This window comes from Camelus dromedarius, chromosome 17 (genome assembly GCF_036321535.1).
Source record: "Camelus dromedarius isolate mCamDro1 chromosome 17, mCamDro1.pat, whole genome shotgun sequence".
NCBI classification, from domain to species: Eukaryota; Metazoa; Chordata; class Mammalia; order Artiodactyla; family Camelidae; genus Camelus; species Camelus dromedarius.
In genome coordinates this window covers 27,911,546-27,932,657 of record NC_087452.1, presented here as the reverse complement: position 1 = coordinate 27,932,657, position 21,112 = coordinate 27,911,546, and the positions used below count along the sequence as shown (strand labels likewise).

The 21,112-nt window shown below is 44.6% G+C and overlaps 1 protein-coding gene across 2 annotated transcripts in view; it reads right to left on the bottom strand.

Moving 5' to 3' along the window:
• IL17RD (interleukin 17 receptor D) overlaps positions 1 to 21,112 on the bottom strand; it is a 60,932-nt gene that overhangs the window by 6,713 nt on the left and 33,107 nt on the right. Inside the window, exons 2-11 of one of the 2 annotated variants that reach the window (XM_010980904.3) lie at positions 15,675 to 15,732; positions 11,364 to 11,489; positions 8,117 to 8,235; positions 7,489 to 7,609; positions 5,472 to 5,516; positions 5,235 to 5,386; positions 4,083 to 4,148; positions 3,056 to 3,110; positions 2,442 to 2,552; positions 1,447 to 1,631 (exon numbers count right to left, since the gene is read on the bottom strand). In XM_010980904.3, coding sequence (XP_010979206.2) covers positions 1,447 to 1,631; positions 2,442 to 2,552; positions 3,056 to 3,110; positions 4,083 to 4,148; positions 5,235 to 5,386; positions 5,472 to 5,516; positions 7,489 to 7,609; positions 8,117 to 8,235; positions 11,364 to 11,489; positions 15,675 to 15,732 — 1,038 coding nt within the window. The remainder of the gene's footprint in view (positions 1 to 1,446; positions 1,632 to 2,441; positions 2,553 to 3,055; positions 3,111 to 4,082; positions 4,149 to 5,234; positions 5,387 to 5,471; positions 5,517 to 7,488; positions 7,610 to 8,116; positions 8,236 to 11,363; positions 11,490 to 15,674; positions 15,733 to 21,112) is intronic. The other variant, XM_064496403.1, reaches the window with a different exon arrangement.

Sequence of the window (21,112 nt, the reverse complement as noted above, 5' to 3'; positions counted from 1 at the left end):
TCCTTCTGTAGTTCAGAAATTAACTCCCAATACCTATGCTAGAAGGTGACAGCCACAGTCTCTTCTGGGGAAGGGGGTTCTGAAATGACTATCTTCCTCTTTTGCTCTAAGGTGTTATCAAAGGGAAGAAAGCCCCCAACATCCACCCACTTGCTGAAGATAATCCTGAATTGTCTTACATTTTCCTTAATTTTCCCTAATATTATACATTTTAAAAGCTAACTGGGAATATACACCAAGCACTTAAAAAATGTTCCTACCTGACCCAGCAATTCCATTTCCAAGTATCTGTCTTTGAAAAATTAACAGAAATGAGGCAAAATTGAACTCCTGAGATGTTTAACAGTTTGAAAGAACTTAATTATGGTGAATCACTAATATGGATCTAGTGTCTATTTAAAATGGCTGTTTACATAAAATATTGTAAAATGTTATTGAGTGAGAGACAGAAAAAAGTAATTCCAGTCCACTCAAATGCAAAACTATAAGTATGACTTCATCTATGCAGAAAAGCGTGGAAATAATACAGCAATATTAACTGTGGTTCCTCTTTTCTCCAGGTTAAGATTACCATCCATTTAAAAATTTGTCATCCTTTTCTAGTTTCCAAATTTTCTATTACACTCATATTGGAAGGTATTTCGCCCCTGAGGCTAGTCACTTACAAAATAAAGCAAAAGTGCTTTCTATATCTGAATACAGTGTGTGCCACCCACTGGTCTACACCAGTTTTTCAGTCTGCAGGCTTATCTGTCAACCTCTAGACCTTCACACACTGGGAATCCCAGCCAGCCTTGTAAATATGTTTTGTTGACACTAGGGGGCAGCCTCACCATGTGGAGAGAATCTGAAACCCACCAACCCATAGTCTGAAAGCACAACTTCCAATTGCATGATTATTGTACAACTCTTGCATTTGTAAGAATCAGTGTGCCTTCCATGACAGCTTCAAACTTCACTCTAAAATCAACACTATGACATAGAAAAGCTACACTTTAATAGCTTAATGGAAGAGAACAAGGCAAGAAACCAGAGCAGACCACTTGAGCATGTAACACATTATTGTTTTCCCTTATTGGCAGAGCTCCCCCACAAAATTGTCTAAACTCATTGTTTTACTTGCCATTCTCTCTTTGACCCTCCAATGCTCACCAGAATGCCTTAGGTGACCACCTCCCACCACCCCCATTGCAAGCTCTCAGGGCAGCTGCCATTCCCCATCCCCTCAACAGTCTTTTTAATGCTTATAAAACTTCCTGCCAGGTGAGTGCCACTCCAGACTTATGAACAGGAGTGTGTGGGGGTTAGAACTAAGTGTCAGCAGACATCCAGTGCTGGTGATGTAGGACAGACTGCAGGAAGAGTGCAAGGCTGACACTAGTTTGGAAGCCAGGCACTTGGCACGTGTCCCGCCCAGGATAAAAGAAGAGACTTTAGATTCCTCACCTCACAGCCACAGAAGTCCTGGAGGAAGTAGGCAAAACACTGGACAACGTTCATGTGATTCTGGCCATCTTTACTGGAATAGCAGAGAAAGACCTTGGGCCGTGGCCGGAGCCTCTCCCTGGGGAGCGCTGTGGTGTACATGGAGGACTCAGAACTCTCTTCATCTAAATGTGAATATATATTTTCTAAATTGGAAAAGAAGATAAGGTTGGTGCCCACTAGCAAAGCTTTGTCCTGTTCCCTAAGACTTGGGACCCAATGCTCTCTCCACGTCCACCTAGAGCACTCCCAGCTCCCTAACTCCACCAGCCCCTTGGGTCACTTCTGGGACTGGAATAGCTGATATGTCCAATGGAGCAAAAAAATAGCCAAAATTTGTTCTTCACCTGAAACTGACCTTGGGCAAGCCAAGAACACTGCAGGGACTCCTCTCCCCGCCCCCATCAGCAGAGAGCCCACAACCAGCTCTTGCAACCAAGTACACCTACTAGACCAATTAAGCATTAACAGAGCTGACCTTCTTTAAAACAAACTTTCATTGAGGTTTTTTTGTTTGTTAGTTTTTTTTTTTTTTTTTGGTACAACTTATAAAAGCAAAGTGCATAAATCTTAGGAATACACCTCAATAAATTTTTAAGTATACTGTGTAACTGCCAGATTAAGATGCAATATATTTTCAAGTTCCCCAGAAGTTTCCCTCCTCATGTCTGAATTTAAGTGCTGAAGCCCTACCTCTCCCCTTACTCATACCTTTAGACTTCCTTTATGCTCTTGCATTTATCTTTCTGAGTTTGAGAATAGAAGCATGCCTGTCCTTTTAGTGGCTCCTGAGGTTAAAAGTCATATATTTTAATTCTGGGAACTACAGCAGCCAAGGAACTGACTACAAGAGCCATGTGGCTTCTCAGACGCCTGGAGGGAACAAGAGCTCCCAGTCTCCCTCTGTTGGCCCCAGTCCTGCCACCTTGGGGGGAACACGCCACACAACGAGATACCTTGTTGCTTCTTGCGGCACATGACGGTGAAGAGCGTTGCAAATGCTGATATGACGACCAGGGGCACAGTGATGGCAACAGCTCTGATGGGCCCGGCCCACGGGGAGTGTGCTGGGGAATTTCAAAGGAAAAAAGGGAAGGCTTTTAAACTTAAGCAGTATAACAGGTTCAAAGAAAAACAATTTTTTTCTTCTTTTTAAACAGAAGCCACATAACAGGTTCCAAGACTCCTTGACTACCTTTCTCTAGTACTGATTTGGTGATTATAAAAGGATTCATTTTTAAAAGGTTGCAGAATACAATTCAACAGTTAAGAGTCTGCTGAGACAGTAAATACCTCTGAGTGGAATTTGCCTAAGGAAACCTCCCCTCCCACCACTTTTCTTCTAAGGACAATTGACTATTTATTTAGTCCCAGCGACTCACACAACACACTGGCTTTGATCTTCCAGGCATCAACATTAAGGTGGAAGGAAAGTCAGATTTGATGGGACATCATTTAAAAGGGAGGAGGGCAAGTGTTTTCTTTTTGTAAACCATGAAGTACAGAAAGTATCAAATACCTTGGTCCACTGTAGTCCAGAGGCAACATTTTAAACAAACAAAATTCTTACCTGGTTTTAAGGCATAATGCATCACTTTTCTTGTTGTATTAGTGTCATCCACCAGCTGCAAAACAAAGGATGCTGTATTATTTTTTTTCAAGTGATAGCATCTCAACAGATTTCATTCATTTTTCCATCGGTGGGCAGTGGGGCAGGGAGAGGAGAGCTGCTGCCGCCTGTGATCATTTTCAAGCTGAGATCAGACACTGATAGTCAGATACATCATCTCTGCTTTACCAACTGAAAACTCTCAACTTCATCGCATTCCTTTCATGAATCAAAAGGTTGTTTATTCATTGATGAAGTCAGCTAGTGAGTTCCACATTCTTACAATTTTCAATTAAAATGGTACCCTACCACTGATTTTACTGGGCCTCCTTTAATGCTTTAAGAGGATGTGTTGGTTCAAAACCATCTACTGCTACTGAGTAATGCAAGAACAAGGTAATTCTACCAAAATGTTGAGACATATTGGTTGTCTTTGAATAGTGGGGCTATGGACAAATTTTTAATTTCCCTATTCTCCTTTTATTTCTATTTTTGTAGTATTTTTGATACTGAAAAAGCAATATAAGTAAAGAAAAATATATACCATGTATATGCTTTTTTAAAATGGCATTTAGAACTTACGTATAGTCATACAGAAGAATTTCAGAAACTTAGAGAAGAAATCTAGAGAAGTATAGAGATGTAATGAGCATAACTATTGCTTTGCTATTTTATCACTAAAAACTTTTTAAAGCTAAAAATTTTAATATGTATTTTTGTAGTGTGAAGGAATACTATATAGAAATTTTAAACCATGGTTATGTGGACTATATGGTTACATAAAAATATTTATTGGAATATTTATTGAAAAAAACTCAAAGATCAATTATATATAAACTTTTTAAGAAGCATGTTAAGGGCCATGTAACAATATAACTGAGCACACCCTCAATGGCTTGAAATTTTAGTGTTGTAAGCAGTTGGAGTTCTGTTTGAACTGGATTCAAGCTATAGAATTAATAATAGGGCTTTCTTGAGTGGTAAGTACCTCAATTATATAATCCCCCGGAGATACATTTTGAAGGAGGCAGCTTGTTGTCTCTGTATTTTGCTCCTGCAAAGAAACAACACTTTAAAACCGTCTTCTTAGATAAACGTGGTCAGGACCCCTCTTTTGCCACACAACTGAAGGAAATTTGCCACCAGTTTCAATCATGTTTTCAGAAGATGTCAATTAGATGTACACCAACTGTGCGTATCTGCCATGTTATCTGAACTCCACTTTGATAAAAGGCCCAGGAGAGCCTGGGACCTCTGTCGTATTCTATGCTCAGGTGGTGGCACCCTCAGCAGGAATTTTTGATTTGAAAACAAAGCAGCTAGTTAGAATATCTTTTGCTTTATAAAAAGATGGGGGAAGAAATTACCCTTCCATACTTGTGCATATTTTATTTGCCATAATTTTAACTTGAGCAGAAGGTCAGTGGCAGAGGTGAGAGTGAGCAGGAAAACAAAAGTCAACACACACAGGGGTGTGTCTAGAAGGGCACTGGCTTCTGCCACTATAACCAAAAATTGCTCTTGGTGCTGGCACAGGGTCATCTAGCAATCCTGGGAACTTCCACAGAACATTTCCCACTCCCTCTGACCACCTCTAGTTTAAAAACTTGGTTACTGAATCTCTCCTTAACCTTGGCCTTTGTGCAAAATCACTAGTCACTGAAATGCTAGTGGCTTGACTCCTAGATATGGTTGGGTTTTCTTTTTTTCACTTACTAGCTGTGAGACCTCGGGCAGCAAGCCAGGTGACCTCCCTGAGCCTCAGGTTCCCCATCTTTAAAGTAAGGATAACAAGCCTCTGTTTCATAGAGCTGTAAGGATTCAATGACTGTAAAGCACAGTAACCAGCACACAGTGAGCACCTAATTCATACTTAAAATATACAAGAACAAACTAGACCTACTTCCTCATTTCAGTTCCTTGGTAATACTTGTACCCCTACACCACCACTGGGACAGCTGGGGTAAAGGTAACCAGGGAGTGAGGGATGACTCAAGACGGCCCTGAGATGTACCTAGAATATCTACCGACTGCTCAGGGTCCACAAAGCTTAATTTCACGTTGAACCAACCCAACTTCTAAGGGCCCAGGGGTTACTTTAAAACACAGAGTGTTCTTTTATGTACACCTAGTAGCTCACCTGTTTACAGGTTTTTCGCTTAAAGGTTCCTTCATGCTTGAGCTTATAATGAAGATAGAAGAAACGGAAGCCGAAGGTGTGGGGCGCGTGGTCGAAGGACACCTGCATGTCCGAACCGTGCTGGGTGATGTTGAGGTTTCGAGGCTTCCAGACTGGGAGGAGGAAGGACTGGAGTGAGCACTCCGAGGTTACCCGGACACCACTTGGGATTGGACAGACAAGAACAGCTATACTTACAGGGTTTACAGGCCAGGTTGTCCGGCTGCAACAGCAGGTCACAGGCTATTGAGAAAGACACATATTTTTAGTTTTAGGACAGTCTGACATTTCCTCGTCCAACAATTCAGTGCTATATAAATATATGATACTGGGTGCTGCTGGGAAGTAAGTAAAATGATTTGCAGTACAGCACAGTTGTAGCTTTCAAAAACTTGGATTTATGTATATATAAAAATACTGTAATATAAAAATATTAATGCAATTCATTTCATGCCAAATAAATGGAAACAATGTAAAGTCACTGTGATTTTAAAAGTTTGTCAAGCATTACACAGATTCAAGGCCATGGCCCAGGGCAGCAAGCCTGTGTTCATGCTGCTGCCCACGGAGGCTCTGTTTTGGCCACAGACAGAGAAAGTGCCAGCCCCGGTCCCACTGTGGAGTTCTCACAAGAGAACTTCAGAGTGATCCTGGTAACTGGTCTTGAGGTTATTTTAACCTTCGCTAGCACTCTTACTTAAAAATCTTTTGATGGAATCTAAAAATGACATCCAGGCATCTACCGAGAAGTAGCTCCAAAGCTGAAAACCAGGCAGCAAAGCCAGTAGCTTTGAACCAGGATTTAAATGTGGTAAAAACACAATGAGAGAGGCCAAACAGCTAGCCCTACATGCCAGGTGGCTAACCCAGGGAGAACCCTCTGCAAAATGTCCTTACAATGTCAATAAAATCAAAAGGCAGCCTTGAGGTCCCAGTGCACTGAAATGGTGATAAACGTATCTCCTGCCCCCACCTCACTCCCAGACTGACAATGATTCCAATGAGGAAAATTAATCTTAAAGTAGCCTAGTTTTGATTTAGGCAGGCTTTCCATAAACACATTCTTTGAGTCCTCTATCTTGTTGCTATGTGTAAGGCAACAAGAGATTGCCGTAAAACACACATGGTCTTTGCCTTATGGAATCTTACCTCAATTAAGAAAATGAAACCGATGTTATAAAATAACTTTGCTGCATTAAAAACAACTACAGCTTAAATGAAAAAGAAAAGAAGAAAGACAAAAAGAAAACAACCGGAGTAAGAATTCTGCAACGAGAAGCATGGACGTAGGCTGGACTTGAGAACAAAGACCTCACAAGAGGGATGGGGACAGCAACCAGACCACAGAGGAGGAGATATCAGACTGGACTGATGGCCAACCATTCATGCCGACAGAAAGACGGACCAAGAAGGCAAGGGGGAACCACTGCGTGTTCCAGGGTGCCTGAGCACCAAACGTGAAAGCAGCAATTCAGGCTGAAGAGAGAGCCCCATGCGGCGTGCAGAACACATGGAGAAGGAGAGCCAGATAGAGAAGGGAGCCCTGCCAGGATGGTTTGAGCATATGGGCTCGAGAGTCTGGCTCCTTGGGGTTCAAATCCCAGCTCCCAGCAGGCCCTTTAACCTCTCTCTGTGATCCACATCTGATAGGCGGGGGTGGTAAGAGTAAATTTCTCTGGTTGTTACGGAGGTAAACTGCGTTAATATTTAGGAAGTATTTAGAACAAAGCCCAGCACATAACTGATAAACAAACTTTCTAGAACAAGGTGACTTCAGGTATGCTACTTAATTTTTTTTAAATCTCATCCTGAAAATGACAGGCAATGGCTCAGAGGCCACCCTCCGAAGGACAGGTACATGATGGAATCATTTCATGCTTTTCACTTCACCTCAAAACCAGCTTTTACTTTTTATTCTCATTTTTTTAATCAAATGATTTTAATACATGACCATCTCACGGTACCTTCAAAAAAAAAAAAAAAATCAAGCATCATGTCGACGCTAGAACAAGCCAGGAATGAGTGCTTCTGGTTAGATGAACACCACCTGGGCCGAATCTTAATTCTAAAAACTGCTTTTCTGGATGCTTTTCTCTTCACCATGCTCGTGTCATACTAGTATTCCATGTGCTCTTGAACACACCTCTGCTGAAAAGTCACTAAAAGCAGGAGAAATGTGTCCCCATGGGAAACAGGCAGGAAAGACCATACTCACTGCGGGTTCTGAAGAAGAAAGGGTGATAATTGCTTTCATTTTTAATGGAAGGAAAAGGGACAATCTTTACAAAGTAATCTGTTTCGAATTTCATATTCAGGAAAGGCTGAGATTCCATTCCCTAAAAGGAAAGAAAAACACACATGACATCACTGAGAAATCACCCCCCTCCAACATGCGAGAGCTCAGATCACCTCTCCACCTGCAGTCACCCAGACACAGTTCCAGAGCTGGGGGACATGTCCCAAAGGAAGGAGGAAGTCAGGTCTCTTTTCCAGACCAAGTTTAGGTTTGGACCCCTAAGTGAAAATTAAGAAGGGCAATGCTGTCTGCTCTTTGGCAATGAAGCCGAGGCTCAAAGCTGGTGGGGAGGAGCCCACATCCACTCCTGAGGGCACAAAGCCACCTTCCAGGATGGCTGCTCTAGCGCGTAACCTGAGAGGTGTGCTTGTTTACCACCGGGAGGTGCTGGAGGGTTTCTGGGAGCGCGGAGCGTGGCACAGGCTCGCCCACCTTGGCGGGGCGGGGTGGACGCCACAGCCCCTCCTCCTCACAGCCTTTCAATAGACCATTCAGCCCCCAGAACAATGGTGTGTCTTCAGGAGCACATTCCCCGCGTGCGACTTACAGCTCTTTTGAAGCTACTGTTGAGCTGCTTCGGGTCCTTTAGAATCAGTTGTTGGCACTGTCTTCCCTCCGACTTCAGCTCCTCCAGTATTACCCGAAATCCTTTTAGGAATTCGATGCCTAAGCAAAGCAAAATGCTTTTATTAAAAGTGGACCTAATTACTTTCTAATGCATTTTCCTTCCTCCAAGATTACCGTCCTCTCCACCTATACAGCAGAGTTAAAGAGATTCTTACTCTGGCCCAAACATCTGAGTTTACAGAAGGGGAAAACACATACCCTGCATTCCTCTTGTACAGGCCAGGTGATTTTCTCTTTCCTACCATTCCTAATTAATTCATCTCTAATCCAGCCAGCCATTTCACAAACACCTGTTGCCTCTAAGACATTCCAGTTTGAATATTTAGACTTAAGTCACAATTGATCATAAAAGTCTGCAGTGGGATATATAATTTCTAGGTCATTAAACAAGGTATGTTCAGCTGACGTCCCATTCCCAGGGACTCCCCTCTAACCATGTTTCCACTTTACGTTTTAGTCCTATATTTTGCTGGCATGTTTCACTAAGCAATGAAGAAAATTCCCAACAAAGTGTGTGTCTGCACCCAAGGGGTTCCAGGGCTTGAGATTAAATAGCTCAGGAGAATGCCTATGTGGTTTACAAAGCGGTTCTTGCTCTAATCACGCCTGAAAGGCAGACACCCAAGAGCTGCCCAGTGTGTGCTCTTCATACAGCCCTCGGAGGCCCCGAGACACCCACAGCGCTGCTGAAAGACTCCGGCCCACCCTCCTGCCACCAGAGCTTCCCCCGCTGCCCGTCCAACTAGATGCTTTCAAAAGGATTAAGTTCTGATGGCCACAAGAGCCAGTACCGGGGCTCCGTATCCCATGGAGACTGGAGTGGCCCAACTGCAGCTGGAGCTCCCCGAAGCTGGCCTCAATTGGCAAGATATCGATTTCGCATTCTTTTGGAACACTAGACAAGGAGACATTTTCAACCCTTCCCCTCCCAGGGCAAAAGTAATTACACAGGATGCAATTAACCAGGTGGGAAAATTATCCACGGCAAAGGCCAAGGAAATCTTTTTCTCTTTTGAATAGGTTCTCCAATCCTGTAATTATTTGACGAAGAGCACACATTTTATGGTGGGGAGGGCAAAGGAGCTACAATTAGAGCGTCACGATTCAGGAGGTTGGAGCACAGCGTGTGCAGGTACTGACCCTGCCATGTGGTATTTCAAGCACAAAGCTTCCTGCGAGGGTGAGAGCTGGCTGACCGACAGCCCAAGGTTCAGACGTGCTGACAAGATCCAAGGTTTCTGACCAGCAACTATTGAGGAACTTATCTTTTTGAGATCCCCCTCGTCACCAAAAAGGATTTTTAAACAAATCCTCACTGCTTATACTAAGGTTTAGTTCATGTACTGTCCCCAGAACTGTTTAACAAAAGCCAGGTGATTAATAATAAGACCATATATCTTGCAATTACATAAAAATTCATCAGCTAGGGTAGGGGTGGGTGGTCTAAAGAATCACTCTTTATCTTTAAAAGACTTGCCTGAAAAACCACTATACCAAGTCTGGGAGTGGAGGCAGAGGCAGCAAATGCAAATCTTACATCACAGCAACACCTTTACCACAGTACTATTAACACCTTGTAGTTATACAATGTTTACAGGTCTAGGGCAACTTCCCGTAAAGGAACTTACTTACTCCTCCCCATTACTTAACTCATTAAATCCTCCTAAAGACTGTAGGAGGAAGGTATTATTGTCCCCATTTTATAGATAAGGTGTACAGACACTAAATGACTTGCCCAGGGTCACACAGGGATTAAATGGCAGAGGTGAGATTCAAACCCAGAGTGTTCTTGACCCATATGCTTTTCTGTCTCCCAAGGGGTCTCCTTGACAAAACCTCATAGAAACTGATAGAACCTGTCCAGCCATCCCCACCCACACACCGTTACGCAGAAAAAGCACATCCTTCTGCCCTCACTGTTCCACACAGCAGTTTTTCTCACATCTCTTACTTTCATTCTAAAGAGGGAACCTGCAGTTTGTCAGGCCAACCCCTTAACCATGTAGCCTTACATTGGAATGATCACTTCCCTTTTACCCATAGAGGAGGTTTATATTTTTAAATGCTAAGATAATGTTATTTTTGGAAAACCCATTGGGTTCAGATCCAGCAGCATTCACATGGATAAGTGAGTCAGGCCCACAGGTCTGATCCATCCTCCCTGTCTCTGTACTCGCCTCTCCTGCAATCTGGTTCCTCTGAGATTTAGCTCATTCAGACTAAGAAAATCAGACTTTTATTTTTCCCTTAGCCAGATTTTTTTTTTAATTCTAAGACTGGGAGGCAATGTCAAGGGAGCAGACCTGAGGACCAGGTTCTGAGGATGATAACAACAGCAACTGTTTTTTAAGAGCTCTCTTTAGAAACTGTACCATGTGTGTGTCTCTAATTCTTATAACCAAGAGTCAGTTGTGCACTTTACAGATGGGGAAGCTAGGGCTCAGTCAGGTGTAAATGCTTCTTGTGGAAAGGTAGATTCTGGGTTCAAACCCAGGCCCATTTGAACACATGGCCCTCCCCTGTCCCACACTCAACCACCCCATCCTCCCTTGTGTGTCATCAATTCATTAAAAATGACAAGCAGATTCAGCCCTGACCTGAATCTGGCCAGATAATGTGGGTTTGCTTTTTTCTGTTTGTTTGAGTTTGGTTCTTTTCAGCCCACATAGTTTAAAAAAATTCAGTTAGTTGCCAACATTTAAAAATCACTGATTTCATGGTTTATCATGAAAACTGGGATTTTCCTGAAAACTCACAAAGCATGCCAATGCTTGGCCTGTACATCTCTGTGTGGCCACAGCGATCATGGATGCTGGATGCTAAAGCCATTACCTCCTTGGATGGGCCACCTGTTTTCCCCACTCCTGCTGAGACACAGAGGCCAAGACCTCAGTGCCATGTATCACTCACACAATACTATTTTTCAAATCCACATCTCTCTCAATAACAGCCAAGGGAACAAAAGTCAAGCCCTGGGGCACAGCATCAAACTGCACGCATGTGCAGCAGGGGCATGCAACCAGGTAGCAAGTATGTCTGTGCCCAAGCACACCTAAGCTACACTCATGTCAAGACCTACCTGGCCCCTGGAGGCCGTCACACTTGGGACCCCCGCACTGGGTATCACTCACACAAGCACCACAGTGGACTCCATTGTGACCACTTACCAAGGGCCCCTGGGGACCAAAGAATGGTGACTGCCACTTGGTCATGGCAAGCATACTGACTGATGGTGATGTTCTGGGCATCGGCGACCACGTGCTTCCCCACTGGATTCAAGTAAGTGGTGCAGTCTAGAGAGGTGGAGGAATGAGGACAGTTAAACATTTATTCTTTGTTTCTTTCCAAGTTTATCTTCTCAAATTACACAGACCATGTCTGGAGGTGGCCAAACCCACTGTTTAAAGATGTGTGTCTCCAAGCCCAAAGATGACATTAAAGGCTGGCCGTTTGGAAACTGCGAGATGCTGCAGTGGGTCTATTTTACTACCACTACCCCCCACCCCTTGAATTACATTCCAGGACAGCGGGAGGAGGATCATGTAAGGCCTGGAGTTTGTGTGTGTATCAGGCATTAACTTTTTTGCTACTGTGACATTTTTACCTACATCAAAAATAATTTACATCAGTTTAAGCAGTTTTCAGCATTTGAGAGAGATCTAAAACAGAGCAATAACTAAGTAATCTGGGGTTGGTTCGTTTTCTGAAGAAACATAGAGAGCAAGGTGACTGGGGAAAAGGAACTAACATGAAGGTGTGAACTCACGGGGAGGGATTCACAGCCAGACTGTTAAAGAATCCAGTTAGGACCTGCCAAAGGGGCTGACCGACTTAGTGATAAGCAAAGCAACTTCAATGTTAACTAGCATGTCAAAGGTAAAACTTTCGTTCCCAAGAACTATGTCATCAAAGACACCCACAACACCCACCAAATCCAAACAGTCCCATGTTGCTCGAAAAACGAAAACCACTGATTCTTTGATTTTGCCTGAGTGCATTACTCATTGCAACCTGCCAATGCAGCCCCGGCCATGCCAGCAGCTGCGCCACCTGGTATTGCTAAGAACACTTTCAAAGTTGGCAAGATCCTAAAAAGCTGCCAGAAGCTTCCACTCAGAGCCAGGCAGGGACCTCAGAGGATGGTCCTTCCTTCCATTCCTGCAGGAAGAACCACCAGCCATCCCTACGGACCCAACTCCTCATTCCCACACCACTTTATCTCTATTTCTCTATTTCTCTTCAGCGATTTAACTTGAAAACCTTCTTTAAGTATCTGATGCAAAAGGTCTTCCATCAGATGTCCAAACCTCCTCATGATCCCTCTGAAGTCAGGATGTTTTTGAGGTGAAGCATTCAGAAGCATTTTCGAAGAAGCTTAACGAGTCTTCTGCATTCCCCTCGCTCCCCGGAAACTGTACCACACATTTCCCACTTTTATGACTAAAAATGTTCACTCAATATTTGAAAGTAACAAAAGAATGTAAGGAAAATGTAAAAGCCATCCACAACCTCCCACCACAAAGAAACAACTGCTAACCTCTAACGGACATCCCTGCAAGACTTTTAACCTGCACAAAATATGCCCACTTTAAAAATTTCTTGTTAGAGTACAACACACGTGCACTAAAATGCACACCCTCCCCTTTGAAACTCCATCCTCCATGCTGCTTTGTGTCCTGCTTTTCTGCCTAACTACATTAGACGTACTCCCTTCTGTAAACCCCAGTTCAAAACTCCCCAGTTCAAAAACGGCACCTCTACATTATTACTTCTTTTGAAAAGATGTTAATAATTAATAAAACTGAATTCTACTTCTGATGAAAATTCACTCTCAAAGCATTCAACATGTGTCCTCTGGTCTCCGGAAGAGAATTTTTGAATTGGAAAAGGAAATTTTTTTAAACATCTGGTTTAACACCCAACCCTGAACAAAAGAGGAAACTGCAGCTAGAGAGATGGGCTGCGGGGCTCAGGATGCCACCACTGACAGGCCCGGGGTCAGACAGAAAGCCACCTCAGATGGCTCACGCAGGGCTCTTGCCGTTCTATTCCCAGCACAAAGCTTATGACTAAAATAAGTTCTGGATGAGACATATTCAGTCTGCAAAAACCCTGGCTGGGACCAGCTTCCCAATATAACAAAGACAAGGTCCCACCATACTTGTAAAGTTCAGATATTTTCATTTACTGCAGTCTACACTGAAAGAAACCTTTGACTTACACAGCTTTAGGAAAAGATGCACAGACAAGAGTAAATCATGGTTTTTTTCCCTTTGTTCATTCCTAATGCCCAAGTCAGCCCTCTCCGGGTTTGTAAATACAATTATGCAAATATAAAGTCTACGGATTAAGAAAATGTATTACAACCTACTCAGGCATTACCCCCCAGAGCCTGAAGAAAAAACAAGAAGTACAGCGTGAAAGGAGGCAGGAGGATCTGTGAAAGCCGGTTTTGACTTAAAGGCAAGACATTTTCTTTCTTTGTAACGTTAAATGGCAAAGGAGTAGGAAAATAAGATTTTTGTAGTTCCGTGCTTTTGGTGAAAACTTGGTAATTGGTTCTTAGCTATTTCAAACAAAACTAGTAACCAGTCAACTGAGCAATAACAGGAACTTCCTTGTGGGAGAAAGAAATTATCTTTTTCAATGGAAAACAATGACTAAGTTTTCTGCACAGTCTGGATCCAATTATTAGCAACTCTAATGTTTTGGATTCTGGTTACAAAAAAATTATGCCCAAATAACATTTGGCCAAAATGCAACCTAGCTTCAGATGTCTCAGGAGTCAAGTTGTGAATTAAATTCTAATTAAATGCTGAAGAATTAGAAAGAAAATAATGACCTAGAGACAGACATTGGCACGTGGGGCAAATATCTAGTCCCTTGAAGAAAACAGTAAGGTACTTTTTAGTTTTACAGGTATAGATCCTCTTTCACAAAACCTCATATTAAATTAGAGATGCAAATACTTGTTTGCAGCTGACCGGAAAATTTTGAATTCTTGAATGTAATACAAGATCTACCAGGACCAAGAACATATATGAGAAGTTAACTTTCTAACATAAAGAAAGATCCCTTACACATGTCTTTACTTAGCTGAATTAAGTATCACAGATTTGCAAATCTTTCATTACCATCACAGCACTTCCCCAGAACACGCACACACCACGAACGTGAAATGGCAGAGCTTCCCACATAAGCCCTGGTCGGTTAACTTCAGGAACCCACGTCAGCAGCTGTGGGCATGAACTTGATGTACATATCTGTATCTTAAATTTGTGAGATTGTACACACGGCCTCAAAAACCCTGCTTTGACAGTGATTGTTCCAGAGGACTCAATGTGACCTACAGCCCTTACTCAGCCCTCTCCAAGAGATGAATCAACCGTCAGGAGTCACTAAATATGAATCAAGCTCCTTCTTGTCAATGTTTTTACTTATAAATTATGGCTCATAAAGCTAAAATGCTCATAATTCTATATAATTATCTTCTAGGCCATGAAAGCAAATCCTTAGAGGGGGTTCTATATGCTTAATCAGAAAAAAGCACCCCCACCTGCCCTTAGAAAAGAATTCAGCCAGAAAAAGTAACACTTCCTTGAGAGAAAGAGCCAAAAAGGTGCTTGGATGCCAACTCCAATTGGAATGACTTCTATCTAATATTAATAGATACCAATTAATGAGTGCACACTGAAGGCCAGCTCCTGAGTTGAGCAGTTATACACATTACCTCATCTAAGTCTCAAAACGACACTGAGGAAGACACTAATCTTTATTTTACAGGATGAGAAAACAGGCTTGGAGATGTGAAGTCACCTGTCATAGTTCACAGCCGATAGGTGGGGAATAGGCTTAGAACTCAGGCCTGAGTCAAAGGCAGCCAATGAAAGTCCCCCGTGCCAACCTGGGACACAGATTCACTTGGCCCACTCTGTGTTTGTGAAGAATTTTAAATAAAGGCTGATATTTTTTTAAATGTTCATACCAAAAATACAAATGTCCCACTCTCCTTGGAAATCACATCTGGTGTGCTCAGGGGCAATTTCTCAAGGGCACAAGGAGCTGGGATGGAGGAGCCAGGGCCCCTTTAAGAACAGACATACATGGCTATCCAGTTTGCCACAGTCCCCACCACTCCAAAGCATCTTGCACTTGGGAAGCTTCACTCATTTGTCCTCTGATGGGCCCTACACGCATCTGCGTTTGTTCTTAAGGATATGGCTATGTCCTGAGGAAATCAGGGGAGATCTCCACACACAGCTTCCCTGGACACTATGGGGGACACTTGACCAGTTCAAGCTCCAAAATATTTGAGTGGCTTAATTGAGACTGAGGTGCTTTAGCTCTGTTGACAAACCTGAGCAGGTTCAGAAAATTCCTCAACCCCAAGACCTGCAGTGTCCTTGATAAAGCCCAACTGTGTAGACTTCGGATCACTGAAAGGGCTCCATTCTTCAGCGGTCAAGCCATTTACTTACTGTCATATCTGAAGGTGATGTTGTGCAGCCCGCTGTTTCTGCTGGCCGGCCCCACTCCCTGTGGGAAAACAAGAGAACACAAGGAGGAGTGAAGCCAATTTGCTTTTCCAGCACAGATCCCCACGGAGTAGAAACGCACACATGATCCCGGGGTCATGCCAGTCTCTGAGCAACGTCCACACTCTTTGTGCCCCACTCCATCCCACCAAACTCCTTCCAGCCCAGGAGATTCCTAACTGCCAGGCCACAGGGATCATGAGCACTCACTTCCCCTAAAACAATAGGAGTAAGCTGTTCTGTGTTTGGGGGTTAAATAATAATTCATTAACAGTAAAACTGGGAGAGAGAGAGACCACGAGCTGCCAGCTGGAGCCCTTCCAGTTGGATCCGCTTGGAGCACTGATTGGTTATAAAATTCGCCTACCAGACACTCTCGTCCAAAAGCCCTATTAAGCCAAGACAGATAGGCAATTCCTCCAGTCTAAGGAAACAGGTTTTTCATTCCAAGACCAGGAATGAGTGTGGGAATAAGCTGTTACTTTTAATGAGAAAATTCTTCACTGCATCCATACCTATGCTTGGAACAGAGAGGGTGGGTCATAAAAGAAAAAGAAAAGACTTTAAAAGGTCTAACTCTAATTCTTAGAGATGTGGCTGTTAGCCATCTGCACTCTTAATAGCAGGGATAACAACTCCGCCAGACTTCCCACTTTAATTACAGCATCCACAGAGGGAGCCCCCGAATCCTCCTGTTGGCCCCACCTTTTCCTGACCCACCACTTATCCATCATGGGAAAGAGCAGCTAAAGATCTCCTGACTTTGGTTTAACAGTTTCTGTAACAATCTGCAAATGTGCCATTCAGCGTTAACTGCAGAATTCTCCCCCAAAATGTTAATTATGAAATGCTAATTGATGGGAAAATATTCTAACCACACAGCTAAAGTTTCCACCCAACAAGGGGGATGTGGGGGGAAACCATATGCTGGCAGTCTGGTATTTAATGGGCAATTGTTACACTGAGACACAACGTGCAGAACACTTCTGATGGAGCCCAAGGTCTCAGGCCACAAACCCAGCACATCCATATGCTACAGGCATGTTCATGCTGCTTATCCTGAAACCAGGCACACCCACTGAAACTGTATCCCTGAGCTCAGATAAACATGGGCCTTGGGAAAGTACAGCTGTGCAAAAACGGACAGACACACATCATTTGAATTAAAGTGAGGAATAAGCAGTAACAGAAGATCTAAATCCACATGGCGCACTAGCCCGTGACCTGCTGGGGCTCCCCTGCTTCCTGATTCACCTTCCTTCTCTAGTTTTCCTCTCCGTCCATCCTCCCTTCCACACATACATAAGATTCCAGACTTCCTCACCTGCACTGAAACACTTGGGAAGGTGTTGTTACCTTATTAAAACCTAAATGCCTCCACAACTCCTGAGGGATGACGAGGCCATGGTCTCTACAATTTCCAAGGCCGCAACTTCCTGTAAGATGCCCAGCTCCCCGATGGCCACAACCAGAGTAACACGGCCAGTGGGAGGCCAGGAAGGAGATGACACAATCCCCCCACAACCCTTCAGTAATACCCGAGGCATCCTAGCACCCCCCCTTCTCTTCTCATACAAACCCCCAGGACATAGGTCCACTCACCATTTATGAGCCAGGTGTTACGCTAGGTGCAGTGGTGACCAAAACAGCCACTGCCCCTGCCCTCAGAAGTCAAGTACCTCATTCTTTCAAAGAACAGTACCTGGTGTGTAGGTCACATTGGGGCATACAGACAAATCTCAAACCATACCTTGGTCCTCCAAGGACTCTCAGTGTACATGGTACACAAGGTCTATGTAGTTAGGGTGACAGGGCCAGTCACCAACAAGCACACAGTGTATGAAATGCCACAGGCAGCACCTCAGTAAGGATGAACCAAGGGTAAGGACAACACACACTAGAAGCTTAAGAGAGAAGGGTAACTGGGCTAGAATGGAGAAGAGAGAGGTGCGTCAGGGGAGGGAAACAAAACTGCAGGCCAGGGGCCAAGCTAAGTACCTCCATCCTTCCATCCTCAAGCTGGGACCAATGGCAAACCCCATCCCTCCACTGGGTCTGAGTCTCCTCAATGAGCTCTATTAAAAGGCAATTTGCAGGACTTTCCTCTGAGAAGGGGGTCTGAGGAGGACCACACAAAGCTGTGCAGAGGAAGCACTTTTCAAAAAGGAAATGAATTCCATTTAGGAGCAGCTCTGAGGTGCACAGGACTCTGGTGCCAATCATCTTACCTGTAGGATTTTGTCAGCTTTTCATTTGGTTCCTGTTTGCCCTGTATTTCTATTGCAACATGTTTTTAACAGATTTTCATTGGGCACTTGCCATGAATGCACTGTGGAAAGGAGCCCAAGACAGTGAGATGTACTGTATCCTGCAGACAAGAACCTAAACCCTTCCAAATAAGGTCTCTGTGATGTACGTGGAGCTGTTCAGAGGTGGGCCCGGTGAGCTGGCCTCAACGGACAGTGAGGCTGGCCTGTGGCGTCCATTCACAACCGACTGGGCATTCCACCTTCATCCACGCCCCAAAGGGCTGGGCACTGGGCCATGAACCAGACCTGGGTTGTGATCTCAAGGGGCTCTGGCCACCAAGGTGATCTCCTCAATGTGCAAATCTGCCCTCCTTCCTCTGCTGGAAGCCCAGCCCCTCCCAGACCACTCCTGACGTGGCCTCTGCCTATCTTCTCGGTCACTCCCCTCCCCACCTCCACCCCCTCTGGGCCTGCACTACTGCTGAGCACATGTTCTTGAGACATCCGTATTCCCAGAACACCCTTCCCAGGCCCGGGGCCTGCTCCTCTGTGGGCTTCCCACTCTAGTCCAGCCCCTCTCACACTGTGCTCCTGACACACCAGTCTGCCCACATACTCGCTTAATAGGAGCACAGTGATCCGTTCCCACAGTCTGACTGGCACAGCACTTCTGTGGACATAGAGGCAAAATGGTCATCCTAATTCCACGGAAAACCAGAGACCAAGAGACCCTGTGACCATCCACGGCTGAGCTTGGAAGCAAAAGGCACCATCACAGGCACCGGCTCTCGTGTGCACTGTAGTGAAGACTTTTCGCTCCTGGAAGTCGTCAAGTGCACAGCTTCTCAGCACGTGCAAGACAGATGCTCCATGAGACTGCGCTCAGCTCACACCCAAATAATGCTTCAGCTGCTCCAGAGCCTCTGAAACCACCTGAGAAGCAGTGTGCCCAGTCTAGCCCACAGAGCATGGGTTTTCCCTACACTCTGTGGTAGACAGAATATCCCTCCGCCCCTACTCCACCCACGTCCGCATCATTATCCCCAGAACTTATGAACATGCTACTTTACATAACAAAGAGGCTATGGGTTTAAATTTAAGGCTCTTGAGATGGGGAGATTAGTTTGAATTATCTAGGGGGGTCCAATATAATAATCACAAGAGTCCTTAGAAGAGGGAGATGAAAGTCAGAGTCAGAGAAGATGTGACAATGGAAACAGAAGGCAGACAGACAGACATTGATTTCAAGATGCTATGCTACTGAGTTTGAAGAAGGAAGAAGGGGTTAATGAGCTGAGGGATGTAGTCAGCCCCTAGATTCGGGGAAAGACAAGGAATGGATTCTCCCCTGGAGCCTCCAGAAAGAGCCAGCCCTGCCAAAACCTAGTGATTTTAGCCCCATAAGATACACTTTGGAATTCTGAAGTCAAGAACTATAAGAAAATACATTTGTGCTGTTTTAAGCTACTGAATTGGTGGTAATTTTTTATTACAGCAGCAACTGGAAGCTAAGACACACTGAGATAATTTCAGGCGCCACGTGGATGAAATGCATCCGCACGTCACACACACAGCTGTCACTCTCCCCTCCCACACGCAGGGCAGACTGCTCACTGCTCACTGCACTGTCTTCCAGCCTGGCTCCAGGCAGACATGGAACACTGATCTATCAGGGCTACAGCCAGGGATTCTGCCATCCTAGACAGAGGCTTCTGTGGGCGTATCTGGAATAGACTGGTTAAGAATGGGCTTTGGAGTCACCAGATGTGTGTTCAAATCTCCCACTTTCCGGAGATTTGAACTTTTCCACAACCTTTCTGAGCCTCATTCCCCAGAGCTATAAAGTGTCTGAATGAAGCTTCCTGGAAAGGCTTGGTGTGGGACTTTGTGAGATGATTGATATATATATCAAGTGCTCTGCACCGCACCTGACACATATTGAAATGGTTATTGCACGGGTAATTTCTCAGGTTATGTCACCATTCCTAAGAAGATCCCTGCCCTAATAAACGCGGTGAGAGCTGTGCTACAAGGGGACACGTGAGACAGGCAGGGGAGTGCTCACAGGGACTGGCATCTCCAGGTTCGATCTGTCTCCAGCACCCCGACCTTGAGGGCATCATGGGAGAAGAGGCAGCCATGCAGGTCAGGGAAAGGTGGCAGAAAGCACCGGCTAACAGACTAAGGAATGTGTTCTGCCAATGCTCTTGGTGGGAACTGAGTGACCCAGTGACTCCAGCTCTGTAAAGTGCTCAGGTTGAACCAGATGGGGAGAAACTCAAGACAAAGTGATCAGGGAAGTACCCACAGTCCCGGGCCTGGCACATAGTCAGTCCTTGACAACAATGAGTTTTCTGTCAGAATGAACAACCGCATAATTAAGCCAGGTAATGCATCCAGAGAACCCAGGAGGGCCGAACCTGATGCAACAGGTGACTGATGGACTTCGACTCAAGACTCACCATAAAAGAGCACGCAGAAGGCAGTTTACAGTCAACAGCTTCCGAGGCTGTTTCTTCAGGAAACAATTCCAAGCTTTTACCTACGACACACGGTCGACAATTAAGAATATTTGTTTGTTGCCTATTACTTAAAACCTATACAAGCCAATGCTGTGGCCTCAGGATGTCACATTCTTAGTTAATTAACCACCCCCATTTGCTGCACTAACAGCAGCTTTTAATTTGTTCCAACGGGAGTGAAGAGGGAAGAAGCAGAGCCCCAGGTACCAAGCTGGGCTGTGAATACTCTGGTAAGCAGGGGAGGAAGCAAGTGCGGACGTAATGGAGAAAATGTCTTTCACTCTGGAAGGGGCAGGAGAAGGATAACCCTTAAGTGCTCTAAAGGAATGAAATTCAAAAGGCAAAAACCCACACCATGCTCCACCCATATGGCAAAGAAGCAAAGGCCTGGACAAACAGACAGCCACAGGGCGGGGTCCCACACAGAGCTGCCAGCATCTCCAGGAGGTGCCATCAGGCGGCCAATTTCCTGAGGGGCTCTGGGTGTTTCTGGGCCATCTGAAGACCCCAACTTCCCAGAGTAACATTTCCAATCCAGCTTCGAAACAGCTCAACTGCCATTTTGGAAAAATGCATTTTGTAAAGGACCGTGCTAATTACAGTGCCCCCT